Source organism: Mixophyes fleayi, chromosome 5 (assembly GCF_038048845.1).
Source record: "Mixophyes fleayi isolate aMixFle1 chromosome 5, aMixFle1.hap1, whole genome shotgun sequence".
Lineage (NCBI taxonomy): Eukaryota > Metazoa > Chordata > Amphibia > Anura > Limnodynastidae > Mixophyes > Mixophyes fleayi.
In genome coordinates this window covers 85,936,562-85,959,773 of record NC_134406.1, presented here as the reverse complement: position 1 = coordinate 85,959,773, position 23,212 = coordinate 85,936,562, and the positions used below count along the sequence as shown (strand labels likewise).

General features: G+C 36.9%; 1 protein-coding gene across 2 annotated transcripts in view; it reads left to right on the top strand.

The window, feature by feature from the left end:
- CNTNAP2 (contactin associated protein 2) overlaps positions 1 to 23,212 on the top strand; it is a 1,405,747-nt gene that overhangs the window by 343,205 nt on the left and 1,039,330 nt on the right. For both annotated transcript variants that reach the window (XM_075212518.1, XM_075212517.1), the window contains exon 2: positions 13,973 to 14,083. In XM_075212518.1, the coding sequence (XP_075068619.1) occupies positions 13,973 to 14,083 (111 nt within the window). The remainder of the gene's footprint in view (positions 1 to 13,972; positions 14,084 to 23,212) is intronic.

Sequence of the window (23,212 nt, the reverse complement as noted above, 5' to 3'; positions counted from 1 at the left end):
CACACACACACACTAGGGTCAATTTGATAGCAGCCAATTAACCTACCAGTATGTGTTTGGAATGTGGGAGTACACCGGAGCTCCCGGAGGAAACCCATGCAAACACAGGGAGAACATACAAACTCCTCACAGATAAGGCCATGGTCGGGAATTGAACTCATGACCCCAGTGATGTAAGGCAGAAATGCTAACCACTAGACCACCGTGCTGCCCTAGCCCTTTATAAGTTAATCTTACTTCTACCTCAATACCAACTGATCTTAGTGTGTCTTTAACCACTGCCATGAACCACAGCTGCCCAGTATTTCTGCTTGAAAAGTCAGCTCCACCAACACCGCCAAACCCCTTGGAATTTGCTCTAAGAATCTCTAATCTAAATATCATCCACTTAGGACCTTGTCCTTGGAAGTACTTTTTCCATATCACCAGCATCACTTACTGAGAAGCGTTAACCAACATAAACAATACTCTTCAAGATTCCCGCACCCATGATCTGACATATAAGTGTGCATAAAACTAATCTACCCCATGACAGTGTTGGAAGGTGGACATGCTTATAACTATGAACTACCATTTGAGAATACCCTTCCCCTTTCCAGTATACATAACACACTATGAACTTATGCCCACCCAATATATCCCTCAATCACTTTAGTATTACATCCTAGCATAGTCAAGTTTCCCATCCACAAACATTCACTTGCTCCAGGGTCTTGTTGACCATGCAGCATCAATTCGGTTGTTTTCCACTCACCAGATAACATACCTTTAATTCATCAAGAACTGACACTGACACTTGTTTGGATGCAAATTGGCCAAAGCATTTATTGATTACACAAATGGAGAAAGAAATTAGCATAACTTGTCACCTTAACTCTAAATGATGCAATCCCTTTACAAGTAGATATCTTTTAACCAATATCTCTCACCACTAACAATTATATGGAGGGTACGGAGGTCTGTCTTTAACTATCATCATGGACTTCCCCATAGCCACCCAGTTTTTTAGTTTCAGTGGTCAGCCACACTTACACTATCAATGCCTTAAGACAGATTCCTTGGGGCCATACCACTGGGCTCCCTTATCAAGAAGGGATAGCCTACGTAAGTAAGACCCACTGGGAACCCCAAAGAGAAAACAGATTTAAGCCCTCATTTCTGTGCAGCCCACCACACAGCAAATTCATTTTTCACTCCATCCTGAATCCCCAAACACCATTTGTCTCTGCCAATCTCTATCAGATGTTGTTAAAAAAAACACCATTGAAATTAAACACACAAAACACTAAATAAAAATATCTAAAAAATCAGTACAAAGGTAAAGCAGCTATATAGATGGAGGTTGCAATCCTCCATCAAACAAACAGGACAATGAATAATATAGCACTAATTAAACCTCTAATGCACTAAAAATGAAATATATAGGTACTTATGAAAGATTTCTCACAAATTACCAGTACAAATCTAGTTTATTATAATTCCGGCAGTGTTACACATGGTCACTATGTCACAATCATGCACTCCCAGTCTGAAGAGTTGAGGATGCCATCCACACTGCCTGTCTGCCAAGGTAAGAAGCAGCAAGGGTCGGAGTGCCACTGCCAAATATTTGGGCATCCCCCGGGGCTTGTGCTCGCCCTATGTGGTGGTGTCAAATCAGAAGGCATGATTAAATCAAACAAAGGTGGGTCTTTCCCTAAATACATTTTTATAGGGCAGAGAAATTATTTGATTTATAATATTGGAGTTCAAATAGGGAGACCCAAGTCCAACAATCAGCATAGACCCATCTAGGTTCCTGGGGGCTTTTAATCGGGCACTGAATTTATGAATATGTCCGTACAGTATGGTTTTCTGTTTATTTTAATCAGAAACAGTTTGCATATTTATATCATTTGAGTGTCTTTTCTGATCATACCTCTTATCTTTAACCTAGATGCCCACTGCCCTTCTCTGTACTTTTTGAAGTCAAAATATATTTAAAGGCTTTCTTTCCTTATTTTGCATTATGACCAGAGACAGGATGGGAACATTTAAAATAATGTTTTTATCCATTAGAATTGGAGAGATTTATTTCTTCCATATGATTTTTTTTCAGTTAGTTAATGTTTTCTGCGTTATCTACAGTGACAGCGAGCTTCTCTGGCTGGAAAATGACACATTGTGAGAGATCACTATGTGACGCTTTAATCTTCAGATTACAGACTTACTCCCAAGATATTTTCAGGGTTGATACAGTTACAGCTGGGCACATTTGCTCATGCAGCTAAATATGATCTTGCTACAGCAGTAATCTCCTAGAACTGTCATGTGGGTTTGAAAAAGCAGCAACCACTCTTTCACTATGACTTTAGCAGCATTCATTCTCCATTAACCCCTTTAGCTCCAATGACAAGAATGGTGGCTGACTAGAACACTGGTCTTGCGGCTCGAGTGTGGTATTTTTATTCCAATGTTTTTGGAACATATGAAAGTTCTTTTAAAGGGAGGTTGATGTTGTACACACAACAGTAGTCATCTGCTGTGAAAACAATACAATAAATTTACGCCACACATGCACACCAGCAATATTATATTCATTTATTGTCATGCTGTTGAATGTGCGATTACTCCGATGGTTATTAGACATGAAAAGAAGCAGAATGACCAGTTTGCTGCAATTGTATATTTGCATAACACTTCCATAAACATTAATAGCACCATTGACACATGCACACTACATTACTTACAGCAGCATACAAAATTGGAGAAATATAACAAGGTTTTTGGTTTTCAAATGTAATAAATGTCCAATTGTATTATATTGTATAGTATTTAATTAGCATGTTTTTATATTTTTATTTAATTATTTCATTGGTCTTAAAAGTCCAAGTCAAAATTGATTTGAAAGCACCATCATTTTGAGAATGGGCAGTGAGACATACTAAATTGAAGTTCTCTGTACTATTCCTCATGTACTTGTCCTGATATGATGTAACTACGCTAAATGAAACCTAAGCAAAAATATAGACTGATCTCATTTTATAAATATTATTTGGCAGTCAGAAAGTCAGGAAGAAGGAATTGAAGATACTGAAAGACCTGAATCTCTGACGAAGCAAATTTTCTGGTGAATGTGTTTGACACATGCATATAAATACGATTATAAAGCACAATTTTCTTGACTCTGGCGAAACGTTCAGCTTATAAATTACACAAAAGTGTTTCCCTTTGGACTTTAGACGTTCATTTTCTACTGACCAACATTGTCAGCGAACGCTTACCATATATCATCTGACTCAGAAACAGCTGTGAAACCATACACAGCGACCTCATTTCCTGGCATCAATTGAAAGTATGGCACTAAGTAGCATCAATCAGATAAGCCATTCAAATAGCCTGATAATAAATTAAAAAATTAGAAACAGGCCGCTCAAAATTGCATACATTAGCACATAAAAAGAATAACAGTGTAATTATTTTTTATTACAGTCCTTTCCATAAAAGAATACACTTAACTTTTTATTATGTCTAGCATGGAGGAATTAAATATGTAATGGTTTGTAAGAGACTAGAGTGTTGCATGCATTTTCAATAATCTACCACACATCAAGCCTTTGCTTACCAGATGTCACTAAACTGTGAAGCAATGTGGCATCTGAATTATCTGTAAAATAGATGTTTGTCCCATTGTTTATCTTTATCATACTGAACCATCATTATGACTCCTTATGGTTATGAATGATAATGTGTTAGAAAAAAATATATTAGGCATTTATGAAGACTGACTAATTAGGGAGAATCTTATGTTGAATCAGAGACATAGCTCTTATGTTAGCACATAAAATGTATTGGTTAAACTAATGCAAAATAGATTTTTGTTCATACACCTATGCAAATATATTTAAGTGAATTGTAAAACTACTAAATCTCTACCTTGTCAGTGTTTAGCATCATAGGCACATGGGCGCTCTGAACATTAGTGTTTTGTTAAAGTAAAGGGGGAACATGTTTCCCCTTTCCCACAGGACACAGGAGCGATTATGCTCTAAAGGCAATCCATGCATATTTTTCTGTGCTTACTCGCTCTTATGTAACAAGGCACGGTTGTTCCCCCTGCTATTCATCACCACAAACTCAATTGAGTTGAGCGTTATGAACATAGCAATATGTGAGTGGTCAAATCACCAATGGGATATCAGACTTGCTGTGACATTGAAGTTGAATGTCTTGAAGACAGCTGTGTGGTAGGCAGAATTGCTACTATGAAAATACCAAGCAGTTGTCTGCACACCTTTGATTGGTTATTATTACATGCTATTATAGACATCAATGCAACACATTCTCTTTGTGAATCTAGAATAACCTATAAGCCACAGTATCCAGAAAATAGCAACTGTTTCTGTAATGCACCTATGCTGACCAAAAGTGCTTTTGCTGTAGCTGTGATCACCTTTGTTTATTAACTATCCCTCTTTTATATTCAAACAATATCTCCCCCAATACTCCTATGATTTCTGTTAGTAATGTAGTGGTAAATGACAGCGGGAAATATAGCAGAGACAGAGAGGAACAATTAATGATACCTAGAGGATGGTTGAACAAGCTTGTATGATTGGCTTTGTGTAAATAAAGTCAGGATAAATGGTATGGGAATAGCTAAAGTGAATGTTCATAGTTGTAGATGGAATGCATAGAAACTTTAAATAATTAAACTGAAGGGGATTAGTTAATGCATTGTCAAGGAACATCTTTCGAGAAAGAGGTGCTTCTGCTAGATACATATGTATGCTTTTCACTGAACAGTGGCTTCATTTGAACCATGTTATCCTCCGGCAAACATCTGGCTTGGCTCATTAAAATATTCATGATTTGGGCAATAAACGAGTCTCTAGCTGATCCAATGTAAAGAGGGCTACTTAATAATTTGGACAGTTTGTAGTAATTATGACTGCATGCAAAATTTGCTCGTACCGAGTAGCGAGTTAAATGTTGCGTTCCTAATAATAACAGAGGACCTTTGCTGTCTTGCTACAGCTCAATTGGCCAGAAAGTGCAACTGACTGGCAACTAGAGAGATGTGCACGCTTCCTTCTTTTATCTGGCTTTAACATAGCATTCACAATAAATGTGTATACAAATCACTGCAAAAATACTTCCGTAGCTTAAATTAAATATATTTTGTATATATATATATTATATATTATTTACATATATTATTGCACACATATTATATTATACATTGTACTATTTACACTATGCTACTTTATACCTCTGTGTGTTTCACACTCTTATATATCTAGATATATAGAATAAAATATTAATAACTTCATTAAACATTCATATATTATCTCTTTTAACCCTTGCACTCCTGGGGTGTTCCTTCTGCAATATAATTACTTCCTAGCCCCATCCACTGTGTCTTTCTTATCACAGAAGGAGCACATTTACCAACATATATTTTCTTCTCAAATATACATTTGCATTTTCACCTAAATCATTACAGACCTTTTCTCTAATATTCCATTGAACGCTGCCCCATAACATGACTAATGGTTGGCTAAAGTATGACTACGTTTTTCCCAGAGGTACCTGTTTTCTCAGAGGGAGAAAAACAATATTCCTCTCGTATGGACCTGTCATGTTATCTTACACTATTAGCTTAAAGTTTTTCAAACATGATACGATTGGAGATCAGATTTTTGATCATAACCTTTTACCTTAACCACTAAAATTTCCCTTATTGTCACAAATCACCCTACGAGTTAACTTATCAGAACCTGTTGTTGACGAGAGCTTCACCTTTAGCAACCCCCTTTCCCATGGGACCAGATACATTTGCCAGTACTCAGTTGTTCCCAGGACTTAATCTCGAGTAGTGATAAATTAACTAATGTAAGGGGACACCACAAAGGACTTGACAGTGGGATGCTGAGCACAGGTCTCTATGGCAACAGGGATGCAGAATGCACCTGGACCAGAATATACTGAGTTGCAATAGGATGTAGTACCAAGCTGCACCTGGGGAACAACATCGTGAAAGGGAAGGTGCCGGAGCAAGATTTGAGCTGTCGATCTGGAAGGTGAAACATCGCTGATACAAGTGCGTCCGATGGAGCAGATAGTGGCACCATAATCCTGCGACTGGGTGGTGGTCTCACAGACAAAAGGCAAGGTCAAATAACAGGCAAAGAGTCGGTCCAGGCAGCAATACACATAGTCGGGGTCACAAGCAAAAGGTCTATACAGGCAGCGATCAGGGGTAGTCAGGTACAGGCAGAGGTCAAAACCGAGTATCAGACAGAATGTTCTCAGGAACAGGAGCACAGAGAAGCAAGTGTGTGAATGCTATAACCGGCAAAGGCTCAGTGAACCTTACAGGTATTTAAAGCTGTAGTAGCCAATCAGGACAGGTGTCAGACTGAGCTGCAATTGATCACATCATGGCTGACAACAGCACTGCAGCAGCAAAAAAGAAAATAGCAGTTACCTACTGTTCCTGACTCTTATGTTGAACAATGATATTTTACCATTACCACTAAATTTGTACAGCACCTAATGGCTATTACAAATTCCATGATTAAACTTGACTCCATTATAACAACTGAAAATGTACAAACTACAGTTTAGCATAGGTGGAGAGATAATCCGACAGAGTTATTTTGATTTCTTTCTTAATATATTGACTTCTGTTTACTTATATGAATACATGTAGCATGACAGAATCCCTCCACCATACGTACATGTGTGTGTATGATCATTTGTAGATATAACATATTAAAGTATATGTTTGGATTTACTCAAGAGAATAAGACCTATCGATTAAGGGGTTCATGTTAAGTTGAACGCAATTTGCGTTCTTGGCACAACATACGCTTTGTTACATCTGAGCATGCTTACAATGATCTCATTTCTGAATCAGTGCTTTGTGCACTTGCCCAGAAGTAAAAAAGCGTATTATATGCCAAGAGCTCAGTTGGCGGTAAACTTAGGTGCATAGAGGTGGACAGATGATAAAAATAGCTATTTTTGTATAGCAAAACAGATGCCACACAAGTGGTTTGATTGCGTACACATGACAAAAAAATAGATCAATTGTTTTTAATAGGTGATTCTTGCCTAACTAGCTGGAAAATATTTTCATGACAGTGCATAATATTTAAAATGTTTTTTCATTCTCTACAGTATGTTCTATGTTTCTCCTCGCCAAGTGACATTGAGGTTAATGCCATCTGATAAACTTCAAAGTTGGTAAACACTAGCAATAGCAATAAATGAAGCATGAAATCTCTTCCTGATTTGCTTTGTATATCAGTTTCCAGAAATACTTCATTTATGTTTATGCATAAACACCCCAGGAAAAGCATTTGCAACTCCAGGACAGATGTAGTTTGTAATCTGAGGTGTGGATCACAGTGTAAATTTGAAAATTACTTGCAAAAACACTGTCATTTTTTAGCCTGTTTAAATAATGACACTGTAGGGATATATAATAAATTGTACTTATTTTCATATGTCTTTTCCGTGTTCAATGCTATACACAGGTAGAATTCTTAAAGTACAATATTGCTTGAGAGGCCTTAAAGTTGTATTACCAATGAGGAAAATATGTTCGTAAGGTGTCACCTTCCTCTACATGCAGCCATGTTTCCAGAGGTTCTACCGTTTCTGTAAATCAAAATCAGAAAATCAATAAAGCTCATATTTAAATGGCAGCTCGTGATTGGTCCTCCAGCTCACACCCCCATCTTTAGATGTCAACCAGTGTTGTGAGAGAAAGGGAGGGGCCTTGGGAAAACTGCTGTACAGAGCAGCCCAGCTCAGTCTGCTGTTGTAGATAAGGGATGTATGGGTACAGTAAACGCTCATATTTTGGCTGCATTATTTACAATTAGAAATGTTAAAGCAGCTTTAGAATGTGTTTATTTCCACCTGTAGGCAGCTTAAAGATTAACAACAGGATTTTATTATCAGTTGAAGGTTATGAATGTAAAAGTAGATAACATTATCTTTCAACAACCTTGAAAAAAAAATACCATTACCTAACAAGTGCTTTACTCTTATTTTTAAAAAAACAGTTTCATGATGCTTCCACATTTCTCAATAGCCAAGATTATAGCTCTCATTACTGATTTATGATAGATCCCCGCACTTCTAAACTATATTAGCTTATTATTTGTGATTTTTTTTCAACCCCTGATTCCTACGCTATTCATTTATTCTACCTGTATTTTCTTCCATGCAGGGGGTGCTACCTCTAGTAAATTAACATTGGTGCACCTCACACAAAAGTGATCTCTTGTCCCTGTGTGGGAACGGTATAGGAAGATTATAGCTTTGACATACAGTACATGTTATAAACTAAAGTTGAGAACTGCAAGCATAAGCCTCAGAGAGACAAAAGAAAGTAAATAAGGCTAAGCAGTGTCAAAAGAGCAGTGACCTCACGTAATGCGGTGTGAAAGCACACTCTATATTCTACACCTTAAAGCATTCTATCAGTGTTTGTTGAGTGGATGCCCTCAAAGGACTGTCAAATGTGCTTCTATTCTTTCTCTTCTTATCATGTTATTCAGAAGTGACAGCTTAGTGCCGGCCTAACATACATTAACTGGCATAATACATTAAATTGCTGTAAGACACAGAATTCCCTTCTTACTTCTTGCATCACAGCACCCTCGGGACATGTCACTTTAAAATTTGAGAAGCATTTTGCAAACAAGTTGTGGCAAATTGCAACCAATTACTGAGTTTATTCTCAAATAAAAGTGTTTAGATACAGAATGTTTTTTTTGTTTTGTTTCCATATTGTAACATTTATTATAGCAGATTGATCTCAAATCCAAAGAGTTCCAAAAACAGGCTGCTCATTATTAAGAGCAACAGAACTTGCTGTGATTTAGTTTACTGGCCATGATAACTGAAAACAGTTGCCAATCACTAATGATTTCACTGAAATGAACTAAAAATAAGATTAATGATAAGATTATTTCACTGTATGTAAGGAAAAGAGATGAAAGATTTAGAAACAGTTAAGGTCATATATGGACCAGCATTAAAAGCATAAATGTCTTAAAAGTGTGCCTCCATTCTGTTTTTCGATGTTTACATGTACATGCGTATTACATGACATTATGCAGAATTTCGTTCCATAGCAGAAATGCACATAAAGAAGCATAAAAGGTAGCCCAAACTATTGCCATTTTTTATGTGCTCAAATAAATGTGCTGCATTTGTAACACCTCTATATTTTGTGTCAAGTGTACCCTACACCTCTTAGATAGTAAGATTAGTTTATATCATGATCCCCTCAATGTACAGTGCTACGTAATGTGTTTGTGTTTTATAAATAAAAGATAATAATAATAATAATAATAATAATAATAATAATAATAATAATAATAATTCTGCTATGCAATGTTACTTGTGGCCTAAATGAGTCAATGCAATAATTATATCTACCTCTGAGTTGGTGTAAATTGGCTATTTTGTGCAGCATAGTAAAGCTCACTGGACTCGTGCTAAATTAGAATCACCTCCAAATATGTGTCTTAGTCCCTAGAAATTTGTTAAAATACCCTGACAAAGTCACATTCTCCCTGGAATGTCCCAATCCATTTACATTCGACCTCTCGTAATCTACACCATTGTGCCCCTTAACTTATGTAAAAATAGAGCCATGACATAACATAAAAAGAGAAATTGGTTTGTCATTGCGCCATGTAATTTTTTTTCTGCCTTGACTACAGTCTCCTCAGCACCAAAAATATATTGTAATTAATGTTAGAAAAATGAATAATGTAACTGTAGAAAATATCCTGTGCACTACATACACATATAAATATTGTGACATTATTTTTAAGATTTTGGCAACAGTGGGTGACATATGGAAGAGAACAGTCAGTGTTTTGCCATTTATAATGAGAACTCTTATGGCATGCAGTGGTTCTTCCCTATCAGATTAAATTGTATGTGTGTGGTGGTATTAGAGGGTGATAGTGAGGTGGAGGGTTATTACCATGGCATTATATTTATTACACAACTGCATCTGCAACAGAGGTCCTCATATAGAGTTTAATGTATTTTGCGCTGAAAACATACACATAACGTTTCTGATACTTAAAGAGCGTACTTACATATTCATGTTGAGTTGCATAAATTTAAAAATACATCCAACTCGAAAACACGCGAATGCGTGCGTATCGTCAGTACAAAATACACTTTGCTTGCTCAAAACCGCACGGTGCACAATATAGTCCAGCCACATCCAAGTCACCGCCGGGCGCAAAGGCAACTACTACAGCTTATGAGTTAAGGGAGTGAATGGGGTGGGGAATGGACAGATTCAAGTAAGAGCGTTTCTGTGTAGACACGTCCAATTCAAACTCCGACGCGCTCAGAAGTACGCTGGTTTTTACCTTATATCTTGCCCCAACTAGGGGGCTAGCTTAATTTCCGAACATTAGTGCTGACAGCTGAGTATGTCTGCGAGAACATTGGTTTGCAATTAGGAACAAGTGTAAAAATGTGATTGATATACAGTAGACATTAAGGAAAGCCTAATAAAAGTTTTTTAAAGTGAATAAAATATAAAAGATCAATTTTAAAAAAATTCCATGTATAATCATAAATGACTATATTATTGACAGGTAACATTAATTGATTAATATTTTTTCGTGTGCGTTCTTTTGAGATTTTATTTTCCACGTAGGTATTGTACGTATCCTGCAGTATCTGGATAGTACAGCAGTGTAAACCAACACCGTAGTCAACACCACACATGTCTTTAGATCCAGTTATTGTTGACTTGGGAGTATCTAGAACTGATTTATGAGCAGTTTCAAACAAATGCACGATGCACTCAGTATGCGTTCCTTAATGACTCCAGCATAATGTGTCTCCGGTCCAGTCCACGAAGACCCACTGGGGTAATGTTCAGGCTGAAATTGCCAGTAATTTTTCCTCATGTGATGCAGTATTTCATCCCCTGACCATTTAAAACAGCTAAATCCAGACACTACCGTCCCATCCGAGAAAAGTGGTGCTGATATTGGACAAAAAGTTCAAACAGCAAAATATAGCATGTCAGTTATGATTGCTGTTACTTTACTAGTTATGCCCCTTTTTTAAATTCACAAACCTGTACAGAGCATTTATATTAACACGGAGACCACAAGTAATTATTCAGGCATCTGCACTACTTCCACCCTTCACTATTGCTTGGGATAGATAATCACTGTCCTCTTGAGCAGTTCATATGAAAGTGTCTCCTTGCTTCCTTACTGCCAAGAGATGAGACATATATATATATATATATATATATATATATATATATATATTTATTGGGGGGAAAAAATCTCTCTCTCTCTCTCTCTCTCTCTCTCTCTCTCTCTCTCTCTCTATATATATATATATATATATATATATATATACAAGTTAACCCGTGCATGATACTCATGCATTCTAGTCAAATCAAGCTACTTAAGGTGTTAAAAAGGTTCTTGTCATGCATTTGGGCCATAGCCCAGGCCTCCTCAGGGGAAGAGCGTTACTTCCCGACGTAAGCGCCCTTTTTTAACGCGGTTTTGTCCACATGTCACCACCTCATCATTCTTCTCCATCACCTCATCCTTCATTTTCATCGCCACATCTATCCAGATGTCTATCCAGACACAGGGATCTCTCTCAGCGGTCCTGAGTATCACACTCCTCTCACTTTGTCACCCCCGGCAACCACCAACCACTCCCCACTGTCACCCCCGGCAACCACCAACCACTCCCCACTGTCAACCCCGGCAACCACCAACCACTCCCAACTGTCACTTCTCCTTCAAGAAATATATATATATTTTTTAAATCTTTATAAACACTTTTAACAATTAACAAATTAAATTAACAAATTAAAAACATCTTAGTGTACCAAATTTCAGCTTTTTCTGAATTTTATTTTCCACACACACTAAGAATTTAGTAGGTCAGTGTATAACTCCGCCCAGCAGGTGGCTCTGCAGCTTGGTTTTATTTTTTCCACACACACACACACACAGACAGACTAACACACGCCACTAGGCATTTATGTTATAGATATATATTGGGGGAAATTTTTAAAAAAAATATATATATATATATAATAAATTATTTATATATATATATATATCTATATATACATATATATATACAAGTTAACCGTGCATGATACTCATGCATTCTAGTCAAATCAAGCTACTTAAGGTGTTAAAAAGTTTCTTGTCATGCATTTGGGCCTAGCCCAGGCCTCCTCAGGGGAAGAGCGTTACTTCCCAACGTAAGCGCCCTTTTTTAACGTGGTTTTGTCCACATGTCACCTCCTCATCATTTTTCTCCATCACCTCATCCTTCATCTTCATCGCCACATCCTTCATCAAGCTACTTAAGGTGTTAAAAACTCCCCACTGTCACCCCCGGCAACCACCAACCACTCCCAACTGTCATTTCTCCTTCAAGAAATATATAGGTCAGTGTATAACTCTGCCCAGCAGGTGGCGCTGCAGCTTGTCTTTTTTTTTTCACACACGCCACTAGGCATTTATATAATAGATATATATATATCTATAATATAAATGTCTAGTGGCGTGTGTTAGTCTGTCTGTGTGTGTGTGTGGAAAATATAAAACCAAGCTGCAGCGCAACCTGCTGGGCGGAGTTATACACTGACCTACTAAATTCTTAGTGTGTGTGGAAAAAAAATTCAGAAAGGGCTGAAATTTGGTATACTAAGATGTTTTTAATTTGTTAATTTAATTTGTTAATTGTTAAAAGTGTTTATAAAGATTTAAAAAATATATATATATATTTCTTGAAGGAGAAGTGACAGTTAGGAGTGGTTGGTGGTTGACGGGGGTGACAGTGGGGAGTGGTTGGTGGTTGCCGGGGGTGACAGTGGGGAGTTTTTAACAGCTTAAGTAGCTTGATTTGACTAGAATGCATGAGTATCATGCACAGGTTAACTGACCTACTAAATTCTTAGTGTGTGTGGGGAAAAAACCCTCAAAACGGGCTGAAATTTGGTATACTGACATTATTGACGAGTTGAGGGGTCAAACTCATTTTCGTGAGGTAATTTTACCTCATGAACACACATGTGTACAGTGGCGGATCCAGGGGGGTGTGATCGGGGCAATCGCCCCCCCCCCCCCCCCCTAGCAGGGGTTTGCTGCCGACGGCTGCACAGTATGTGCAGGTCAGTTTGGCAGTGACAGTGTGCTGCCCGGCTGCTCTGATTGTGTTTTAAACACAATCAGAGCGGCCGGGCAGCACACTGTCCCTGCCTGTCACTACCGAGCGGACCTGCACATACTGTGCAGCCCCCGGCAGCCTCAGAAGTCGAAAAGGATGCGGGGCCTAAATCGCCCCGCCCTAACATCCCCCTGGGGAACAAACATTTTCTAGAATGCATGAGTATCATGCACGGGTTAACTTGTATATATATATATATATATATATATATATATATATATACATATATTATATGCCAAATAGTGTGTTTGCATATTTTCTGAAATGTAAAAGTAGCAATACAAGCCACACTATGAGTTTTTGCATCTTTATGTTAATGAGTGTCACTGGTTGAAACACATATCAGTCTTATTACTGTAATGTTACTATCACCACCAGTATTTTCACTTTGCTTAGCCCCATGGTCAGGGTGTTTTTCCCTTCCCTTAAACACACAAATGAAATGTGTCTTTAATTTTATGTACCACAGTCTATTTCAAAGCAGCACTCTTTCGTCTTCATAACCAGCATTGAAAATTTGCAGATAAATTAGATGCAGAAATAAAACAACTCTCCAGCTAAGCTAATGTAGCTTTTATATTATTGTATATTATTATATAATGTAGGTATTAATATTGTATGTAACATGAAACTTTTTTGTGTTGTATTAGATGGTAAATATTAATTTATGTACACTGAACGCTAATGATATTTCATCTTTTTCTTTTGAATTTGACAGAGAAATGTGATGATCCTTTGGTCGCTGGACTTCAGCCGCAATACTTTAGAAGTTCATCAATGATGTCTGGCATTTACGCTCCAATATATGCTAAGCTCAACAGGAGGGAAGGTACGATCATTTCCGCTCATATTGAAATGAAAGTGGTTTCAAAGTCAGATGCTGTTTTTATCTATTCTGTATACAAGGATATTATATTTAGATTGTTGCCTTTGTAATATGTTGTGCATTTTCTGGATGCAGCAGATTGCTAACTTATTATATTCAGGGATTTATCTATAATAATGAGGAGCATTTATGAAAACTGGTGTGAAAGGGAAAGTTGATGTTGTCCGTAGCAGCCATTTTAAGTGTAATTTTACTAATTTTTAAAGGATCAGAAAAACCAACATGTTCCAATATGAAGGTAAAATAGTTCATTGTTAATTGCTGGTGAAGTATTCTTTGGCTTCAGTATTAATAAAAATAATAATAAAAAATGAAAAAAAATAAAAAATAGTTCATTGTAATCCTAACATTGCACTGCAGCTCTGTTATAAAGTAGTATATTACCCCCACTCCACTACAGCCGAATCTGTCCCTCCATCTTTGGGGCAGCATGTTAATGGGAACAGACACACGTGAGAGTGCAATCATTTAAGCTATGGTGACATCTATTGCCCTGCCCATGTGTATGGATCATCCAATCCACACAGTTGTTGCTATATTTATGTCAAATAGTTGTTTAAATTTCTATGGGCAACACCATCTAATGTGCTTTAGAAATAAATCCAAAAAAGTAGCTTGATACTAGTGTGATGAATAATAAACACCATACGTTGATTAGTGGTAGATTTATTGTTGTTGTAGCTCTCCTAGTAAGCCACATCTACTTAAAAATAAAGATAAACAGTGCTGCAAGGTTCAGGATTTTATGGACACTGGCCAGTTCAAATGAACTTACAAACAAAATTGTAGGACATTCCCTCATCCTATAGGTTGTAAGATAGTGTGCAGGGCCCTCTTACTTCTCTGTCTGTCTGTATTACCCAGTATTGTTTTATTACTATTGTTCCCAATTGTAAAGCGCAACGGAACCTGCTGGCGCTATATAAATAAATCTTGATAATGATGACAGGAAAAATTTTAATAAACGGATCTGATAAAAACGTAAAGTCTTAAATTATTTTTTAGAGAAAAAAAATACAAAAAAAGGTTAAAGCAATAACGACAACATAAAGAAATGGACAATACAAAGGGAATTTTTACTCTCAAAATTTATTTTTTAATAACTTGTGAAACAATTAATAAATGCACTCACCAAAATTCTAGCAACTTCCCATGAACTGAACAACAGAGATTTTTCTCATCTCTATTTTAAATCTCATTTATTGAAACTGCATTTTTTGTCACCCAATTCTTAACTGACTATTTATATTAACAAATACTTAGTAGAGTTCTTCCATAACCTGAGAAAAGTGACTGATAACTGTACATGAAATATTTGTTTACAACATATGTAGATGTAAATGTTTACGGCTCTAATTTAAAGCATATCTGTCACCTGCACACTACAGTACAGATATATGAATTACCTTTTAACATTCCAGTATGGAATTAATCATGTGTTAAGCAGTTATAAATATTCAGGAGTGAATAAGTGTGAATACCCCATGTACTAGCAACAACATGCTCACTGTGGTCATGAGACTTTATGTTGCATCACTAAACCAGTTTTCGGTACATTGGCTGTGAGTGATCACATGATCAGTGTCACAGCTAATTTCAAGGATAATTCCATCTCAGTGGAATATAAGGTTTTAGGTTTTTTGACAACAGAGGGATAGGGGCATAGTTTTATACTTGATTTTTCTCAAAAATGATATGTGCGGCAATAGCTATTTATTGCAATTAGGCACTCACTCAAGCTGTACTATTTCATTTATAATTTTTAACACTGCCTGACAGTTACACTATAGCACAAAAGGTTGATTTTTTTTAAAATATATTTGTCAACTTGATTATTTGGAAAAGCAATATGTCTCTGTACACTGGCCCTACTTCTTGAAAGGAAGGGAATTACTGTTGTAAGTGGATAACTCAGGAAACAAATTAGATCTGGTACAGTTAGTAGTACAAAAGTACCAACTAGTTATCAAGTAAATACACAGTCTGTCAAATTATGGGAACTTTGAAAAAATATTTGTAAATGTGGCAAGGCATCTTTATACTCAGTCACTGAATATTGTCTTACTATGAACGTCCTGAAATTCGGTTCATAATTTCACTGGAAACCACTAGAATAGCCAATATCTTACACATTATCTTGCCGATATATATCTATTACTTACAGTTATGTGTGCAATGATATCTTCTCTGTCACCACTCAAGGACAGTTTGGATAGAATAATTATATTTTGCACATATTTTCATGCCTGATACATTCCTTCCTGTGCTCAAAGGATTGCAACATAAACCTGTATTATATACTGTGTGCAGAAATGTCAACAAAAACTAAAATGATATACATTTTTGATATCTTATTTTTAAAGGGGAAGAATACTTAGGGGCATATTCAATTAGCTTTCTGGTCCGCGGGATCGTGCCGGAACAGTCGCAAAACTTAATCCACGTTACCGTAATAACGTGGATTTTCGTTCGCAGCTCATAGGGTTGCGAACGAAAATCTGCGTTATTGCGGTACCGTAATACCGGCAATAACACGCACTTTCCACGGTAATGCGCGTTACCGCGGACCGGAAAGCTAATTGAATATGCCCCTTAGTTTGAAATACAACATCATTATGAATGTAATTGATCAGACTAGCTGCCACTGCAAGTTCAAACATTCTATGGGGATAGGGTTAAATCAATAATTATTTTGCGGAAAACCTGAAAGCCGGCAGACTGTTAGTAATGCACATTTTATACATGCTGTGCTGTTTTGATCGAATAAAGGAAATCATCTGGAAATTAAAAGATATGCACTTTAAAACACAAATAGTTACAACCTTCTAAAACATATTAACTTTTTTTCTAGGTAAACATGGAAAAACATGAAATACAATGCAAGCAGTGTAATTTGTGCAATAGAGATGGGCGGGTCCGGTTCCCCGCGAACCGAACTCACCCGAACTTTGGTTATCCGAGTACAGAGCTGAGTAGCTCGGTACTCTCCCGCCCGCTCCGAATCCAAATCGAGGCCGAACGTCATCGTGACGTCATCAGATCTCGTGGCTCGGTTCTCGCGATACTTCAAGATTATAAATACACGCCTCCACAGCAATCCATCGCCATTTGACAGAGGGAGAGAGCAGGGTGTAGTCACAGGCTGATTAGAGCAGGGAGAATACAATATTCTTATTCCAATTTCTCTAACAAAAATCGCTAGAGAAGAGAGGAGGATAGAGGTTTATTTTATTTTTGGAATATTTGGCACTCCCCAGTGCTTTTGGGGTGTCCCCCATAATTGTGCATGAATATTTCTGGCTGTCAAAATTACTATCTGTCAGCAGTATCTACCAACTAATTTTTAGCACTCCCCAGTGCTTTTGGGTGTCCCCCATAATTGTGCATAAATATTTCTGGCTGTTAAAATTACTATCTGTCAGCAGTATCTACCAACTAATTTTTAGCACTCCCCAGTGCTTTTGGGGGGTCCCTCATAATTGTGCAAAAATATTTCTGGCTGTCAAAAGTCATATTTGTCAGCAGTATCTTATCAAATATTTTTTACCACTACAAGTGCTTTGCGCTCAGAATGGATTCAAAGCAGTCCACATATGATCACAATGAGCAACCAGGTTCTATCACTAGTCCTGATGTTAGTGTTCCCAGTACGTCATCTGGGCAAGGCGATGTCAAAATACACAGTGTTTCGAATTCAGTCCAAAAAGCCAAAAGCCAGAACCCAAAAAAAATTGACTGTGTTGAAGCGAAAAAGAAGTGTTACTGAGGTTAATAATAATGTAGCTACAAAATAATACCTAAATTATGTTATTTTAGCACCAGTAAATGTAATTTTTTTTAACAAATTGCAAAACAAAACCAAACAAAACCAAAACACGCAAGGGCGGTTTTGCAAAACCAAAACCAAAACACGATGGTAATCCAGATCCAAAACCGAATCCAAAACCAAAACACAGGGGTCAGTGACCATCTCTAATGTGCAACCCAAAAATAACGGTAAACTACAATAAATATATACAACAAGATATGCACTTTAAAAAGTTGTAACTATTTGTGTTTTAAACATCTTAACTTTTTTTCTGGGTAAACATGGAAAAAACAAAAATACAATGCAAGCAGTGTAATGTGTGCAACCCAAAAATAACGGTATACTACAATGCAATAAACTCAGTTGAATTAAGCAAAAATATGACATGTTGAATCGAAGTGTAACTTTTGCTATACAGTTGCAACAATCTGGTCGGAGGTCTTAATAGACTGCCAAAGTACCATAAGGAGTCTTTAGAAAAATGCACACAGATTAGTGCACAGATAGTCTGACATTGTGCCATATTTGTAACAATTGGGAAGTTAGTTGTGACTGGTTTGGAAGTGTTTATATTCTTTTATTTGTGGATTTTGTAAAATGCTCTTTAACCAGTTGCCACAGCCATGACATAGATCTGTGTGTTTATGTATTGGGACCTGGTTCACCAGAATATAAACCAGTGGCTCCCAAATGTATTGGTGCTGTGACAAACTTGCCAACGCAGATGCCACTTTATTAATTTTTTACAAGCAGAATAATAAATACATTGCAGAGTATTTTCTATCCCAAAAAAATTACAGTTCATTTATAAGATATCAATTAAAATATGTAATCCCTATTGTACAACTCCAATTTATTTTGAGAGTGTTCCCTGTTACTCAGAAATTCTTGTGACACAGCCAGCCTGTTATAGTGACACATAAATTTATCCTGACACACTGGTTGGGAATCACTGATTTAGAGCTGTGCCTCGATAATAAGTGATATACTTTTGTGTGCTTTGCTTGCGCTAGAAGCAGACAGTCGATGAGCAGCCTCTGGCATTAGTGCATCAATTTTACATGGTTCCTCTCTGGGAGATATCCTGTATCTCAATGCAGACAGTTGTAAGTCATACTGATTCATAATTCCAGTAATGTTATTACCAGGTGAGATTTCTGTAACAAAGGTCATGTATCTTTGGTTCTTTACAAGGGAAAAACTGTGTCCATTTCAGCCATAATGGCGAGTTCTTGTAAGGCATTCAGGAGCACTTAGGGGGGTTTCCAGTGCCCGGAAACTTGAATCACAACAACATAACAATGCAGCTGCTACATGCAGTAAAGTCCAAAACAGTGCTGCTGGATTTGTATCGCATGATAAAGGAAGACTCATTTGAAGCCAACATGCATACTTTAACATATGTACATAGGAATATGGGAATATTTATTAAATTACAACATTGGTTCATGATGTTTTCAAGCTATGTTCTTCTGCAGTATATGCATTTGTGTGTGTGTAATAATTCTGAGCCAGTCAGGAAACATTGTTCAAGACAGGAAGACTCCCCAAAGTTAGATGAAGTCACCAAAAGTTTATACATATCTCCCCATAAAGTGCATAATGTACGTAAAACAGTATAAATACTAAAGAACAGGGGTCGGCAACCTTTTTCCATCAGTGCACCGGCAAAATATATATATATATATATATATATATATTATAGTGGTCAATGTGTTCTGGTATGATGTGGTATGCAATATGCCACTTCTTTTACTGTTCCATTCCCACTGCATATATATATTTATATAATATCTAATTGTTTCTTATTATATCACACTAATTCTATTATAATATTAATAGTAATGGGACCAACAAATAAACATTCATGTTGAACCACACAATAGTGCCCCCAGTTTGCATTATGCCCAGATAATATAATGCCACAGACCTGTGCCCCCCAGTTTTATGCGACATAGTTGAGCCCCCAAATCAAAAAATGCCTCATAGTTGTGCTCCTAATTCAAGTTATCCCTCATAGTTGTGCCCCCATTTCATGTTATTCCTCATAGTTGTGCCTAAATTACCAGTTCATGGTATCCTTCATTGTTGTGCCCCCAGCTGATGTTATCCCTCATACTTACCTGGAGTCAGCCCTTTCGTTCCACAATGGCAGCCGAAGATGACTGAAACTGAGCTGCTGTGCCTGCACAGCACCTACGTTTCGGCCATCTTTCAGCATCTTTAGTTTGATAGCTGCGGATCGCCGGCAAGCTCCGGCATGCCAGACAGAAGTGGTCCGCATGCCATGTCTGGCACTCATACCAGGGGTTGCCGACCCCTTCTATAGATCAACTATGGTGTCATTGATTAATTTTGTATTTTATACACTATGCAATGTCTGAGGAGATCATTGTGTAAATATATGTCTGTGATATTACATACACTGTGCTCTGTGAAAGGCAGACTATTGTTTAAGTACTATTCATATCACCTCAATGAGCTAACCATGCTTGTTAAAAAATCAAGTATTTGTAAACTCGTTCTAGAAGCCCTACATTGGCCCATGGCCTTTCGCGCTCTAGTCTGACACTTTATGTAAGACAAACTCCTCATTTAAGATTTATTGAAAGTGTTTTAGTTATTATCATTATTATTATCGTAGATTTGTAAGGCGCCACAGTGCTCCACAGTGCTGTACAGTAGGGAAAACAGTACAGAGACATACAAGGTAGAAAAAATAAATACAGACATGAAAACAAAGAGTATGAAGGACCCTGCTCATTAGAGAGCTTACATTCTAAGTGGCAGAGGGCACAGCTGAAACAAGAGGAGCAAATGTGGTTCAGAGTCGAGACTGGGACAGTTGTGAGGATGCATTAATGTAAAAAGTGTTATCAGGGACAAGGTTACCTCTAAAAAAGAGATGGGTTTTCAAAGAGCATCTAAAGATTTGAAGGCTGTGTGAAAGTCTGGTTGAGCGTGGTAGATTTAGTCAGGTAAAGTGTTTTATGAATATATTGAAAACAATGGAATGGTCTAGTAGTCCTTACCAATAAATTGCCTTAGTGTTAAAGGACCAATAAACATAAATACAAATTATATTATATAAAGCATCTACTTAAAACATTCACAAATGTAGGTTGAAGGCGTTTCAATACACCTGTTATAGCGCCGATCAGTGTAATTTGTTTATCTTGTGATAAAAAGTGGCTTATCACCATGACTTAACAATAATGCTATGGCAGCTAAGCAATTCTCAGTTTCAATGGCGAAAACTATTCAGAGTGATAAGTAAATCTTACCTATGTATGCGCTACTGATCCATGCATGGTATTGGACGGTCAGTTTCAGCTTCCAGGTCCACTTCAATTGCAAAATAAAAAATAAATTAACTCTTTTTGATAAAAAAAAAGCCTTTTATTTATAAAAATAGAGTGGTAGATATAATGTATGAGATACACTGCAATACATACTTTAATATGGTTTTCAATGGTCTTTCTTGTTAATGTAGTGACACTTTAGAACTAGGCTCCATGATGTAAAAATATAGGGTAAAGAAAAAAAAAGCCCTATTGCCAGCGGGAAACACCTATTCACCAGCAGTAAGTCCTTTGCCCTTTGATAAAGCAGCCTCAAAGTTATGATTGTGGGGCACAAATGTGATTTACCAATGCACAGAAGAATGTCTGTCAATCTGTTTAAAGACAGTTTTTGTTTTCATGAATGTAACATTTGATATACTAAGACAGCCACCTAGGAACTATTTCCTTGTTAATAAGGTTTATAGAACATGTTCATAATAACTTTGAATAATATAAAACAGGATTATGCTTATTCTCTTCTTTTAAACATGTTGTGAGACTTACTTTTATGTAAAAGAAAGAATCCTGTATGTTCCTAGATATACTGGGAATGAGAAGCAGACAAATTATCTAACATCATGCTTTGATCAGAGTATGATAATCTAATATATATAAGCCTAGCGGTGTGTGTTAGTGTGTGTGTGTGTGGAAAAAACTATTTTCTCAGAAAGGGCTCATCCAATTGACCTGAAATTTTGTATACTGACATTATTTGACAAAAAAATTATAATAGTGAAGTCAGTTAACTTCCATCATCCCCCCTTCTCCCCGTGGGAGGGGTAGAAAAGGCTAAATTTACCAGTTGAGGGCTCAAACTCTTGACCGTGTGGGTATTTATTTACCAGAGCCTGTGTTTGGTCATGGACAATTGTATGTCGCATTTTCACGAGTAAGGAGAAGCAGTGATGTGAAAGTGCAGGTTATGAATACTGCCCTTCAAGGAAGACTGATTGAGCACAGCGATAAGGTGTTTAGCAGAAACGTGTATCGAGAGGTTTTAGAACAGTAAGACGATGGAGATTAAGGATGTGGCGATGAATATGAAGGATGAGGTGATGGAGAAGAATGATGAGGTGGTGACATGTGGACAAAACCACGTTAAAAAAGGGCGCTTACGTCGGGAAGTAACGCTCTTCCCCTGAGGAGGCCTGGCCTAGCCCCAAATGCATGACAAGAACCTTTTTAACACCTTAAGTAGCTTGATTGGACTAGAATGCATGAGTATCATGTACGGGTTAACTTGTCTATAATATTTAGATGGTGTGAGGATTAATTTTTTAGTTCTGTAAACAACACCTCTCACTTTATGAATGAAGATTGTGGCGTGTAATGATCGCTTATTAAACAAATGATTCTAATTTAGTGTTGATAACATAATGTTTATATGACACTCTATTGTATTTGGCAATATATTGTGTTTCTAACACTCCAAATAAAGGTGTCAGATTAAATCATTGTCTGTTCTGAATCATATTATGTGGGAATTAGTTACATTGAAACCAATTGTTACTTTGTTAAATGGATTGGGCTGCAGGCATGTAACATGTCATTGAAGATATGATGAATTGATTCAATAAATATTGTATTATGTAGTATACAATACAAATTAAGATGTGTTAAATTATTTCATTAAGATAAGAATAGCTGTTTTTTTTATGTATTTTATAACTATTGTGTTTATTTAATTAATATAAATAGGCTGAACTTCTGAAGAAGTGACTGACAGTGATGAAACGCAAAAGGTTTTAATTTTAGGGATCAGTACAACATGTTGGTACTCATATTTCTTTCCATCTTGGAGATGATAAAGTTTTTGTATCAAAAGGACTTTAAAGAGACGCATCATCTTCATCATCTTTTTCCACTATATACCTGATTATTAAATAAAGCACTGGCTGGAAGACATTGTAATCAAATTTT